This window comes from Lingula anatina, chromosome 1 (assembly GCF_051362555.1).
Source record: "Lingula anatina isolate TDL-2025a chromosome 1, LinAna3.0, whole genome shotgun sequence".
Classification (NCBI taxonomy): domain Eukaryota; kingdom Metazoa; phylum Brachiopoda; class Lingulata; order Lingulida; family Lingulidae; genus Lingula; species Lingula anatina.
This window is the reverse complement of record NC_141767.1, coordinates 53,641,444-53,656,711: the sequence shown is the minus strand read 5'-3', so window position 1 is coordinate 53,656,711 and position 15,268 is coordinate 53,641,444. Positions and strand designations below refer to the sequence as shown.

At 37.4% G+C, this 15,268-nt stretch overlaps 1 protein-coding gene across 3 annotated transcripts in view; it reads left to right on the top strand.

The window, feature by feature from the left end:
- The first annotated feature begins 6,850 nt into the window (after nt 1-6,850).
- LOC106171793 (1-phosphatidylinositol 4,5-bisphosphate phosphodiesterase epsilon-1) overlaps nt 6,851-15,268 on the top strand; it is a 90,576-nt gene continuing 82,158 nt past the window's right edge. For 2 of the 3 annotated variants that reach the window (XM_087002469.1, XM_087002468.1), the window contains exon 1: nt 6,851-8,379. In XM_087002469.1, coding sequence (XP_086858595.1) covers nt 7,039-8,379 — 1,341 coding nt within the window. In that variant the 5' untranslated portion in view covers nt 6,851-7,038. The remainder of the gene's footprint in view (nt 8,380-15,268) is intronic. The other variant, XM_013552657.2, reaches the window with a different exon arrangement.

Genomic DNA, 15,268 nt, shown 5'->3' with positions numbered 1-15,268 from the left:
TCAAGGGCATAATTTGCATGACACTTACTATAGATAAGCGCAAGTATATGGCATATCTTTATTGCTTCACATAGTCCCTGTTAAATACCTCACTATTTTAATAAATGAGTAGGGCGAATTATAAAAACGGCTGTCCGCGATGATTCACTGAGGAAGTAGTGTCTGGTGTAGCAACGTTCGCTCAATTTCGCCTTGCAGCGGAGATCAGCCATTGCCATCCTTTGACACGCACACTGTATTGAGTTCTTAAACAGCTTCACGGCTCTGTATGTAGCTAACAACCGAGTGCTCATACCATTGATTTGATTTATCTATTTATTTATTTTTATTTAAGTATTTACCCGTGCGGTTTCGGGATATTCCTGCAGGGGATTCATATGTAGTTCAACTTGGTCCACGTACTGTCATGGGTTACGTGTCCAGAAACATTGAATTTAAGAACCCGGTCATTGTGTATATTCCTTTCAATTTTAACTGAAAAAGTTACTGACGCACATTTTGAACGTTTTAAAACAAAGAAGTACGTTATTATCAAAATGCCTGCAATATGAAAACGTGCCGTATTTGGCGGTCGCTATGCCATGTAAAACAAATAGATGCACAGTTCCAAATCAACTACAAAGAACAGGGCCCAGCAGGAGGAAATATGACCCTAGACAAAGTGCACGAGTGACTGTAGTGCACAAAATATTATTTTGATAAATGTTGCTATTAAATTAACAAAGACTTCACTATTTTGCATGAAAATTCCCCTGCAACTTTTCATTGGGGCTTTTTTTATCAAATGAGGTCACTCAGTAGTGAATGGTAGTAACTGGGTATTGTAACTGGCCAGTCAGAGGCCTAGAATACTCCAAGAGGTATATTAATGCTCACCATTTTTACTGTCCCAAGTGTTCTCCCAGGTGAGCTCCTTTTTTCTACCACATTTGAATTTATCTCTTGCATTTTCCAAATCAAATTCATGTTTTTTTTGTTTGACATAAATGGACATTATCTTGATTGGTGCTTACAAACTGTCAACATCCCCCACGTCTATCACTCAGCGTGTCCCAAATGAGCCATTATTTAAAGGGATAACAACTGTTCATTTTGGCCCAAAAATTAATTTTCCTGGGGTAAACAACAATTTTCCCATACTTACCAAGGGTTAATAAATACATTTCTACATTCAAAGTTAGTCCTTGTTTTTTTCTAAAAAGTTTTTTTGTAATAATCTCTTAAGAGATTATTATAGAGTATAGCCATCTATGGAGGTAACATGGTCCGATGACAAGTATAGATTTCAGAATAATTGGTTCAACTTCCTTTTTTGAGGTAAAATAGAATATACAGAGTATTATGATTCTATGAGTTGTTTACAATGTTTTTTTTTTTTTTTTGTGAAATATAGATCTCATACGAAGAGTTGATATCCCTTTAAGTTGTTATCCCTTTAAAGGGATATTAACTCTGCGTATGAGATCTATATTTCACAATAAAAACATTGTGAATAACTCATAGAAATATAATATATTCTGTTTTACCACAAAAACGGCAGTTATAGCTATTATTCTGGTATCTGAGCTTGTCTTTAGACCACGTGACCTCCATTGATGCCTATACTCTGTTAAAATCTCTTAAGAGATTAAGAGATTTTAACATAAAACCAAACTTTTTAGAAAAAAACCAGGGCCTAACTTTGAATGTAAAAATGGATTCATTAACCATTGGTAAGTATGGGAAAATTGTTGTTTACTCCAGGAAAATTCATTTTTTGGCCGAAACGAAGAGTTATTATCCCTTTAAGTGCGAAATAGAAATCCATTAACATTTTGGTTTCCTTATTGATGACATACGGTGATTTTCTCGCTTTAAAATTGAGTGAGATCTGGGCTTTCTTGGTGGCCTTGTGAAAGAAACCGTGTAAAATTTAATAACCTTGAAATCAAATTAAAAAGTGTATCTGCCATGTCAAAGTAAAGAAAATTGCTATTATAGTACCAAAAAGGAGTACTTGGGACAAACAAACCACAGAAACATCATTTTGATAATTTGTAGACCATAGGACTAAAGAGTGATGTTAGTTGAAAAAAAAACTTAAATGTTTTTCATTCTGAAAAATAACAAAGCAAACATGTTATATGATAAGAGTTGTTCTACAAAGCAGTTGGCTTTTGTTTGCACGACATAGTTGCATGTCAGCCATGTTTTCGTATAGTCCATTGGGTTGCATGCAACACTCTCTTTTGCTACATGTGTAAGAATATAATGTATTAGTATGTCGTTGTTTTGAACAAAGATCCATCAAAAAGAAAAATATATCCCAGTTTAACAGATCATTTAATTACTATAGCAAAAGCACATGTTTGTATCATTTAGTTAAGTATCTTTTGACAACAGATTGTCACCGTAACTGGTAAATTTGACTAGAACTATATCTGCACGTCCACGATACTGGGTAACAACCTAGGGACAAGGGCATCAAAATTTCAACATGGCGTCGATCTTGTGAGCACACTTTCCACTTAGAAAATGTATTGTGTTTTGCTTTACATTCATAAAGTTTGGGAAATGTAACATTAAACACTTTCAAAGATTATCAAGAAAGAGTCAACTTCACAAATTCGGGAAAGCACGCTGCGATCCTGAATCGGCGGTTAAACAGCGATGGCATGAAATCGTTTTTCGTGAGTTACACGCCAAAAGGTGGGAACCCGATATAATAGAGCTAATTTAATTAGTCTCATTTAATATTCATGTGACCGGGTTATTACGTCATCAATAGAAATCTCCGCTATTTACGGAGTCCCTGGGCCGAATCTGAATGGGGAAACGAAACTAGACGCTAGCTGTGGTTTCGATGTCATGCGTGTCTGAAGGAAACGAAACAGGATTGGATCATAACTTCTGTGATTACATGCTCAGATGATAGGATTTCCTTACACATTGTTGTTTTACGAAAGGCAGTGTATTTCAGGTATTTTTATCCCGAAATTGAACAATTTGTATTGTTCACGTGTATGGGAGATAATATGGGAGAAACCATAGTAATGCAAAACAAACCGTTTTCTTCCCGCATCATAATTTGGGACGAAGAGCAATTTTTGTTTTACTCTAGTGTGTGTGCCGTGAATGATCCCTGAGATGACCAAAAAATAATGACAATTCTATTCTGAGGGCTTTCTTTTTCATAATGCACGGCTGCAAAACAGACTGGTATGTCTGTGTCCCAGATTTAAGCGTTATTTTAGTGTCATTTGCAACTAAGAATTAAAAAGTTTAAAATACACAGCAATGTTTAGAAACACACAATTGTTTGTTATTATAAGATAAATCTATCCCTTTTCACATGAAAGCCCCCCCTCCCCCATTGAAATCCAACACATAGGAATATTTTGACAAATTGTCAAAGATGATAACCCATTGTTGTTACCCGGTATCGTGGACGTGCAGATATAGATGTTCACAAAAGTTATATTATGTCTTTGAATTGTTTGAAATAGTGCCAAAAAGTAACTCTTTCAAACAACTCAACAACATAAATTTGAAAAAAAAAAAAAAAAAAAATGCCGTGGCGCGGCTGATATAGCTGACACGTAGCACATAACGTGGGTCTCCCGACGGCTTATCTTGTGGCAATCCGGGTGATTCACCGCGAGTGAGTCGTCGGTGATGCCAAAACCAATGAAATAGCCTCACAGTAAACAATAATGCCTCTATAGGAGAAAGATAATGCAAACAACCATCAGCAAATGGGATTTCCTAAATTGTAATGGAGTCTAAAGCATATTAGATAGTAAATTGTGCTGTTCACGAAGCTGGTAAACAGATATAAGTAAAAGAAATTGTTGTTTGAACTACCGGTACACTGCACTACAAAAAGGTAACATTCATCTCAGATTTATTTTATTTGGCATTCGGATATTGGACCATTCAGTTACGTGGGAGCATGACCTTAGCGCATTATCGATTACAGAAAAAAATGTTATCTGCTTTCTCAGAGCACTGAGGAGAGACTAAAACCGAACTTGCTCTTAAATACTTAATCAACATCAACATCAACATAAAATTGGCACTTTAGACAGTAAACCATAGAATTAATGCAAAATCATTATCCATATTGTTTCTTCTTTAAACCTTGTCGAACCTCGATTTCTGTAGTAATTGGCGTATAGGAGAGATACCCCTGTGATAGAAGGTTAGGTTCCCATTAGTTTTTATAAGTAAGCCCCTTCCTAGATTTTGTCCTAACTAACCCAACCTATGAATCTGAGGGTGGAGTCTCTGTTACACTGACCCTCACTTTCTCAGCACCGATAGCATACACAGTATAGCCACTACATGGTATATCAACGGGCTGTCCTTAAGATCTGATAATACAACTGACGTCTCGACATCTGACGAACATTGCACGAGTCAAAATTAATCTTTCTGTATAATCGGAATAAGGTTCTAATGTTCATTGCAGTTCTTGTTGACTGATATAGTTTATAATGGAAATCTTATGAGAAACGGAAACAGAATTAGGTAGCAAAGCGATGCAAAATAAAAAAGATAAAAACTATTTAGCGCAGAAGGAAATTAATGGCACTTTCCTTGAACCGTCAACAACTATTACGTTTACTTTTGCTATTCCAAGGACACATTACGGGAATGCTGGAAAAGACGGGTTATTAGTGTACAAGGAAAGTCTGCCTTTATAGACCAATATGTCTGTCATGAAAGAAATCCGAGCCTGATGTACAACATTTCGGCTATTTTACATTCCATTGTTCCATTTCCAGTCGTCGGTGACAAGCCATCTCAAGCTCTTGGCCCTTTAGCATGAAACAGAAAGAGATTGACCGACTTTGCAAATTTATATATCCTTTCAAAAAGTAATAAATTGCATGTTTCCGACCGAGGTTTGTTTCGGAGCCCAACATTGAGAAAGAAGATCTAGTATCATGTAGACCAAGGTCCTCCCTCCCTCCCCCCCAAAAAAAGGCTCGATTTAGTTTTATACCCTAGCCGTTTTAATATTTCTTCACAATCAATCTATATGGCTGCTTACATAGTTTTTCTTTCTTAATCTAATCCATCAAAGCAAATTGTAATCGTTTGGACAGCGATTTTACTCTGAGTGGTGATAACAGACAATAAACATTTATTATTGAGGGACAATTATACAATATTAAAAAAAAAACTCTTAAAAATGTTTCAAAGTCGACTTTGATTTTAGCCTTCCAAATGCAGCATTACAAAAGACATTTTACGGTTGCTTTTTCAAACATTTAAACAAGTGTATTTCTGCTGTTTGTATTCCTTATAGCAAGGGCGGTTGTAGGCCTACTATAAATCCTCTATTGATTAAATTAACTCGCAGTCTACATCGTGCTACATATAAACATATTTCATATGTTTACATTTCATGTATATCTGAACACAACAGCTTGATACAGAACCTAGGCAACATTCCATCTTATTTTACAAATATTCAATACTACTATCTGTAACTACAAATTATTGGAGTTCAAGAGAAATTTACTTAACTTTGGGCATATTTCATATGCAATATGCCAGACAGACGGAAACCACATAATACACCTAATGATACATCTACATGTGATATCACTTCCATCATGTCGCCAAATGAGTTCAGCTGCACACCAAAATGTCATTCACAGCAATCTGCAGGTTTCTGTGCTAAGTATGGCTTCACCATTAGTCATTTTGAGCGACGTGGCATTTGTTCCATTGGATGGTACTGAAACATCAGCCTCAACTTAAATTTATTATTGATACACCAAGAAATCCAGAAAAACAGAATCCCAGACGATTAGGGTTAGTGATTCATTGCAGTAAAGTTGACATAATACCGCTGCTCACCAAACACATTTCACTGCGATATAATCATTTGAACACACCAGTAAATGTAAAGTATCATATGAAAAAATTGCACACATTTTTCTTAGAAAATCGATTCAATGTCATATCAATACTCCACATCTGAGATTAGCCTGCTGTATGAAATATGCACTGAAGTTAGGGTGAAAACATAGTTAAGATCGCACAATTATTCCTGAACTTTTAACAACAGTTTATCTGAATATCTTTGGCCAATTGGTTTTTACAGTTGTAACGCAAGACCTAAGGCAAGAATTGAAACACAACAGGGTGAATATCCGATTTCTAATAAAAAAGATAACAAGAATTACTTTATAGCACCATGGATGCTGTGCGCATTTAACTTGCTATTGTTAATTTCGCTCTTTTATTGTTCAACTTAGCCGTCAATACATCACTAACCTTATTGTCTTGGATTCTGTACGAGTTTTCTGATTTTCTTGGGTTTTGGTGTGTGTGTGTGTGTGTGTGTGTGTGTGTGTGTGTTTACTGCTCTCCCGTCTCTGATAAATAAGCTATATAGTAGAAAAACAAGTCATGATATATAACTGAAAATTTGGCCTTGAGCAAGGCCGCTCTTTATTAAAAAGACATGAAAAATTTAAATGGCAGAAATATATAAATGGCAATATTAATTTTTGTAAACAATGCTATTGTTTTGAGAATAGAGAAGGTTACTGAGCTTTACAGGAATTAGATAATTGAAACAACACTGGTTGAGCAGAGCAGAATTTGCACGATAATATAGAATAGCATGTACAATTTTTGAAGCGAAGTACACTGCAAAAACTTATCACTTTTTATTTATTTTTCAGAATATTTACAGTAGTACACTATGCTTTCATATCAATTTTGTAAATGTGCCTTTATATTGATTGTTATGTAAGAGCATATCTTTTCCAAGCATTAAATTTGTCTGCATTCTTCTAGGAATTGGAGCTGAGAAACGAAAATGGCCAGGCACTCTTCGGAAGACTTCAGGCGGAGTTCCTCGCCCTTGCAGTCTCTACATATGTCCCGTCGTTCTCATCTCTGACCCCAAGGTCACCGTCCCTGTCTCCTCGATCCCCATTGCACTCCCCTTGCTCGCCTTCAAGTGCTTGTAGTGACCGTTTCCAGTGGATTTGGACAGGATGTAGGACACTGAAAGTGCCACAACAAGGTGCAAATATGTCAGCATCATCTCCATCTAACTTGCAAGTCCCCTTTATGGGACATAGTCCCAGTTTCGTGTTTACAGGCCATCCTCAGGCATGTAGGAGTAATAGCTCTGCCTCGTCCATCATGGATATGACCTATGAGGCGGATATACTAGAGCGGGCAGTCATTGAAAATGACGTTGTGACCGTTAACCAGATCCTCCAGATCCATCATAGTAAATTCCCTGTAAACTTACATAGCAGTATCCTGGATAAAGCTAGCTGGGATTCTGGTAGCCACAAGGTAAGCCAGGCAAGTCAAGAAGTTGAGATACTCCTCAGAAAAAGTCAAACGTTGATTGATAACTACGACCGTGCTGAAAGTGTTATCTTTTCCGGGGACATCCCTCCTGTCTTCCGCAACGCATTGCATCTGGCCGTGAGACATTCGTCTTTGGATGTTATAAAATTACTCCTTAAATATGGCGTTGATCCCAATGAAATAGGATTGCGCATGTCACAAGAACGCGCTGGAAGTATCTCTTTGAGTAGTCCGCGTTCCCCAGGGCGAAAGGACGTCAGGTTCTCTACAAACAAACCAGTTAGCGGAACTGAAAGTGCTACTGCTGTCACTCAAAAAGACAGTGTTTCAATAGAATATGATAATAATATAGTCGCGCAAGAACCCAATGGCTGTGAAAGTCAATTAGATGCACATCCGAATGACACAACATCGACATTTGCAAGCATTTATTCAAAAGATTGGCTATTTGGGCTCCCAGTGCTTTTTCTTGCTGTAGTGACTGGAAACGATTCCATCGTTCGACTTCTTTTAAGATATAATGCTAATCCGAATTACCAAGACGATCGTGGAAATACGCCATTGCATTTGTGTGCATGCTCGGAATTTCGCAGCACTGATTGCGCTCAGGTATTGATTGACAACGGTGCGCGGATACGCGTCTTGAACAATTACGGGGTTTCTCCCTGCCAGCTATTTCCTGAATTAGTAAATGAGCAGACGCGTGTTCTGAAAGAAGCGCTTGCTTGCTTCCAGGAATTTTACACGTCCTCTGGAGTGGGGCGCTTGGACGCCGCTGCCGATACCTCCCACGGTATTACCAGTCACAACAGGCAATTCGGGAAACTGCTTAAACGTATCAGTACGGAAAGCAAATTGCATCGGAATAAGGACAAGAGACGCTGTGACGCCGAGGATACAAGCAGCATATTACGCGACCGAGTCTCTTCTTTTAGCTCTGTCAGAAGCATAAGGAGGAGGACCACTTCTGGAGCTACCAGCTTGTTGGAAGAGTCAGAAATTTCCCCAGTGGACATAGAGGTGACTGTGATAAGCCACGACAGTGAGAGGGTAAGTGCATCCACACAGGGTCATACAAATGAAGCACTGCAACTACTTAAAATACCTAAAGATATTTTGGGATGTGTGGTGAATGTGGCAACCTTAATTCCCGTGAACAGAGAATACAATAAAAATGACGTGCGTGAGTGTGAGTGTGAGAGAGGGCTTGAGAGATAGAAAAAAGAGAGTGAAAAGGATAACTGATAGAGAGACACTATATGTTATAAAAATACAAATGTGTATTAAAGGATAAGAATAAGAAAAAATTAAGCCTGTTCTTAAAAAGTACAAGTATCAATTTTTCAGCCGTTTGTTTTGCAGCCTGGTATCCAATCTATTCATCCGTTTATGACATGTGTATCAGTTGTGACAAAAACCAATACGTTCACATGTAGGTTGGTTAATGTTGGAGAATAAATAGCTCTCTAGTAAAAATCAATTACTGCTGTCGAGCACCACTTCCTCTTCGCTGCAGTTCCCATGTTGAAACTTTCCATTTCTATATGGCATCAGTTTCATATTCCTTTCCCGACAAGGTTTTGTGTGTATCTATGCCGTTTTATATACTCTCCATTCCACATTTCACGGTTATGTGACTCGTGTCGTATATTGTTGACCTTTTTGTGCACCGACCATCCTTGTTTAGCATAATATACCGAATCATTTCGTGTTGTTAAGTGTAAACAACTTAACCCAGGCCCCGAGGGAACACCTCAGGGCAGGGAGAGATAATTAAATAATAAGTATATTGCAGCTTATACACGAGAGACACCTGGGGACAGCGCACATTGTACACGTACAAACTGTTCGTCATACATTAATAAGTTAAGGACGGTTAACACTTAATCTGAAACTAAATGTATTACGATGCAAATAACTGACAATGAACTTTTGTTTTTGTTGGTCGTAACACAATTTCTCATTTACATAGATAAGCTCAAGAACTTAAAAAGAGATCTTCATCGATAGCTGCTGTATATGTGTGTGTGTGTGTGTGTGTGTGCGTGTGTGCGTGTTTCATGTCTGGCTCCCTGGTGAATTGGCAACGATAACGCCACCTGAATTATACTAACAATGTGGTTACGATGTGAAACGCGTGTAGTTGTTTCACTATGGAGATTACGTTCTGCATAGAATACCCGAAAAGACACATTTGGAGTTTTAAACAAAAACATTTTCGTACCTGTAGCAGGCATTGTTATTTTATTGCATAGATTTCTATCCACATGCACCGATATTGCTCTTCTTGCGGGATATTGTCTTTCTCCAGAAGGATTTGAAATATACCTTTTTGTTGGAACAGTTTAACCGGTATAACCAACATGCCGAAGACACTGTTTCCTGTATTGTCAATGAGCGCATGTTGTTATGCATGTTTATTTAAAAACATTGCATATTATTAGTTCTAGGGAGAGAGTCAAAAGATAAACCACAAGAAAAAACTGTATTTTGAATATGTTACTTTGAAAGGTCTGAACTAGTTTATAGATATTCCATTAGATATCGTCAATCCAAACAAAATACAGGGTCCATTCCATGCTAACAGCTTTTAGGAACGATGATGCTTCGAAATACACGTTAACATGCCAGTGCATTGCATGTGTAGGTCTACATCTTGTACAAAAGCAGGGCGCACGGGAAACAAATGTACCGTGCTCTTAGAGTTATAAGTGCATTATAATGAACTAGAAAGTCGACACTCTCCAGAAAACTAGACCGTGATATTTCAGTTACAGTAATAAATTGCCAGCGAGAATCTTGTTAGGGAGACTGAGATCGTCTTATCTATGAATTAGTTCTATGACGATACACAGCGTTGGACTAAATTGTACAGTTTCGTACTTAATGCGCCAGGTGGAACAGATGTTACATGGTCTGTGTGGGTGAATTTCTTAATTCAGTTCAACATAGTTCAAGAAAACGTTACAGAAAATACATTGCAAACAGCAAGGGCGAGGGCGCGAAAGAAGATCGTTATCGCCTGCTTAGTGATAGCTACTGTAACGCCTGCACGCGCCTGTCGTGAGCAAGGTGCTACTGTAGACATCCAAGCCGCTCGCTCAAGAAAACCAATAAACTATCTCACCATGAAAGGGAAAACTCGTGCTTTAAAGTTTTTTGTCGACAAAAATACCTTTTACCACATCCACTGCCGTGTTCATGACCTGTATTGCTGCTGCGTGACGTGCTCTTTATGTGTACCATCAAACGTCATTGCTGACCTTAGCTGAACGTTGGCTCTTAGGCAGGGGACCAATAATACAAATATTATCATACCACTATTCTTTGTTACGATCTATATCAAAATGCGTTTCCAGATATATGACAGTTAGTTGTCTTATGCGTACACCCCTTCTTCAATATTGTTCCATTTTTGTTTCCGTTTTGTTTGTTTTTGGCTCAAAATTTTCACGAAAATTGATTCCTTACTTTTAATTTGATCACCAATGTGTGTTTTACCATTTCTATTTAGTCAAAATGCTTTTCTCAGATCATTGTTGGGTTCTTTATTCGTTCTGTCCGACATTCGTCATCTCTTACCATTATGATCCAGCATGCGCCACAACATATTCCAACGATCTTTTAACAATTAATTAAGTTTTACACATGACATGTTGCAAAACAGTCGGAAAGGCTTTATCTGAAAGAGAGAAGGAGTAGAGAGAGAAGAAGTAAATCGCTCCCTTTCGCCGTAAAATTAATTTTTTATTGTTTCGCCAACTCTTTGCATCACCCATGGTCAGGCGACCATCTTGGATGAACAGGTTATTTCCTCTTTGGTGATGAACGGCAAGCAATCTCCTTGTTTAATAGCACTACCCGGAAACCACCTTCCGAGAATTTATCCTTGAACTATTAAAGCATGGAATGATATTATTCCCGTATAGTTATACTATTTGAACCTACCAACTTGACCAATACGTTTGAAAATGTAATGAATATAATGAATACATTGCTATAAGAAATTCGGTTTATTTTTTAGGAAAAATATTTTGTCCAATTTGAGGAATTGAACGAAAAATTACAATTAGTTCGTAACCAATGCGTATACTCCTTCTATAAACACTTCTACTCAATGATACCTTAACAGCGTTTTCGTAGAGTATTTTTGTAATGAAGTCGTTTTTTTATTTCACTTTCAATGGCTCCTTGCCACCTCTCCACGATAATCGCTTTACTGGTGCAATGGAGAATCTCCTCTTTTTCCGAGTGATTGAGCTAACGTGTTTTTATGCAAAACTGTATTCGAGTGAAGTGCAATGATTTTTTATTTGATGTATTGGCTATGAAGTATAGCAACGGCGCGGATGTTTTGATAACACAGCCTTGGGTTAACACCTTACAGCATGAACTGGAATAGTTTTTGTATCATATTAAATGTGTTGTATCACATTGGTTCTAACCCCAGCAACATATATGTCACAGCACTTAAATTTTATCCGATCAGTGATATGCAATGGCTTTTTTTATTGGTCCAGTAGAATATGTAGGTCACCATGTCTTGGAGTCGATGTTTGAACACTTAATCCAAACAACCAAGAATCCAATCCCGTGGCTGAATTTAGCTTCAAGGATAAACTTTACAACACCCTTTGACAGATGATGCAATCCAGTTTTTTAAAGTTCCGACAAATCTTTGAAACCATCGGGAGTTTCTCTCTATCTTGTTGGATTATGCTTGAAAGCAAAGTGGTTCCAAATTCGAACAATATTATTTAGTCTTTGCTTGCTTGTAAGATAAATTGATGTAGAACCTTGCTTACCTAGTGTCTAAAATAAAGTACGACAACCTATTCATCAAAAACAAAAAATTATCTACTAACAGCACATAAATACTGTCTGTGTTCGAGAGACCTGTATATTGGCTGTCACTTTGTCAAAATGCCGGAAAACAGTCACACATGGCTGTCACTACGGCTAGACAGCAAGGCATTGTACAGAAGTAGTGGGGTGATGCAAGGCTAGAGAAGAGTTGATTTTGAACTGTGACATTTTGCTTCAGCAATGGCGTGCACATTTTAAGACATGCTAAAAGAAATTACACCTCAAACGTTCCTACATGCCTTGATGCCATTGAATATGCGATGTAACTATAGGAACTGAATTACAAACTTACAGTTCGGTTGAAGAAAACAGTAGGCGGCATTAAGGTGATCAATCAAATCCGCAATGGCGGATAATCACATTAAGTTTAGCGTTCGTTTCACCAGATGTACAGATATAAACCAAAGTGAAAATGCCACAAGGACGCATCGCTGTTGTATTGAAAGAAGAAAGCTATTTTCGGTGACAAAAAGATTGTTCGCAATAGGAAGTCGGGCGTAATACCGTAGCTATATCAATTGGACATAGTCTATGCCATCGGAACTATGTGCTCTTTCTTAAGTAGCAACATAGATGTAGAGCAAAAACACTGCAAATAGGTGGAAGAGTCAGGCATAAAATGAAAGCACCGAATATGTGTGTACACCTCTATATTGCGCTATCGTCGTCACGTATACGTGTTACAATTAACTGATGGTACAAGTAGCATGCAATAGACACTTTGATCATATTTACTGTGATAACTAGAAGAAAAAAGTCACTATTAAAGAAAGAGTCAGTTGAGTTTTAGAGTTTGCCGAAAAGCCAGTTACTTTATCAGCATATCCCTGCTGTTTACATTGTCTGCATTGGGGACGTACAGCATATGTTGGATATACTGAATCCCAATTATTGCTCTTAACCCAGGGTTTCAGTGGCCTATTCATGCTACCAATCCACCTTACCAATTATTTGCAGAAAAAAAGATAATCTTTTCTTCAGTTCTTGCAATATTAAACATAAGGGTAGATATTTTATGTCATATTTAAGGAATACATCACGTTAAAACATAAATAAAATACCACGCACTGAATCTGAGAAAAGACAAAGTTTGTCTTGTAAAATGAGTTTAAATGGTATTCAGTAGATGGGAATTATGAAGTTGATTTGGTATCGGCTACACACTTCAGGATACTGAATTTTGATGGGGGATTCTTCGACGTCACATTGCCTCATCTCAACACTCTACGAAATTTAGGGCATTCAAATAAACAGCAGTTAAAAGTGTATTTAGCTCTATGAAACCTGCATTTTGCTTCAAAATTTAACATCGTGACGAAATGAATGACGACGGACGCAACTTCCTGGCAAGCACCGTTAGGGTATATTTTGCGTGGGGGCCTGTGCGATTTTATAATACTTTAGGGGTAGTGCTATTATGAAACGGTACCATATATTACCAATTTTTGCAGTAAAGTAGAGAGTGTTTGTTTTCTCAGGCACTGACATGAGGCCAGTATGGAGAGTTCAGAGGGTTGTCGGGGGATTTGATAAATTATCAGTGTATTTATCCGTTGATTGTGTTAGCTACATGTACCATTTACGACATAATCAGCATCCCCCCCTCTCTCTCTCTTCAGTAATTACATCCGAGATTCGATGAAGGACCATTACAACTGACACGATATAACCGCTCGGGTTCTTAATGCCGTGTCATTTCAATCCTGTCAATGAAGCCTTCACGTAGGCGACTTTGACTTGCCATTAATAGACGCGATACGCGCTTCCGGTAAACAGCTGTATATTTCAACGGCGCTTAAAAAAAAACACTGCAAAGAAGACGATTCGAAAGTAAGAATTGGTTGGTCAGTTATGGTCAGTGTAAAGGAACAATCCAGCAGAAGAGGATTTATAGACTTCTGTTACCGAATTTTCTCTATAGCTTTTGATTTATACGATATTTGAATTATAGATGCTCTGTGCGAAGTACACCGTTGTAAATTTCACGTTAAGTTTAGGCATGTCAATTCATACAGGTGAGAAAAAAATATCCTGTTACTAGTACCCGGGGAGGGGGGCGAATTACACGTTCATCCGTGAAGTTATTCAATTGTGTGGATAGAAATAAAACACTTATCGTAAAAAGTACATTAAGGGAATTCCTGTAGACATCGAAAACAACACTTAAGTGTAGGCCTACACTACGGGTTAATAGCGACAATGTTATTAGAAGCTGAAGTCCCAATGCAGCATTAAGTCCCCAGACTTAATCTAGCCAAAAGCACAATGCGCACATAGGCCTGATCACTGTCTTTATGCGATCAATGCTAAATGGATCGACATCACAGTAAACCAACCAAATAACCTGCATATAATACGGTCTGCAATACATTATGGACGACCTTTTCAATGACAAAATGATTTTTCAATATCAGAGATATGATAAGAATATATTTTGCAGTCAAGCGTTAGGACGCCTGTAGTTAAAGTCATTGGTTCTTTGGCATTTAAACATTTATGTCATTACAAGTTTGGATTCAAAGTTTTTAAAAATAGATTATTTCCTAAAAATGCTTTCTCCTCTCTCTCTCTCTCTCTCTCTCTCTCTCTCTCTTTCTCTCTCTCTCTCACACACACACAAGACAAAAAAGGCAGTGATTAGTTTCCCTCAACTGTGATATATATGATATATTATATATTTTGGATTCTGTGCTTGCCATCAGGCCACGTGAACCTTCTTAGATGACAAAACCTCCATAATAATGTCTTAAGAGATTATATATATATATATATATATATATATATATATATATATATATATATATATATATATATATATATATATATATATATATAAGAAAACTTTAATAATTAGGTTTTTAAGCTTAGTCTTACTGCCAATGTTTTATGTTTTATTTCTCAACATTTTTTTTAATTTTGGGATAAATCAACTTTTCAGAAGAAAGTTCAATTGTATTTATTACGACATAGGCCTACTCGGCAACACAGTTTCTACTGAGGTGGAAACGCAAACAGACGTCTTTCATTTTTTAGGATAGGCCTATTTGTAAAAGATGGGCGCCGTTTGAAGATA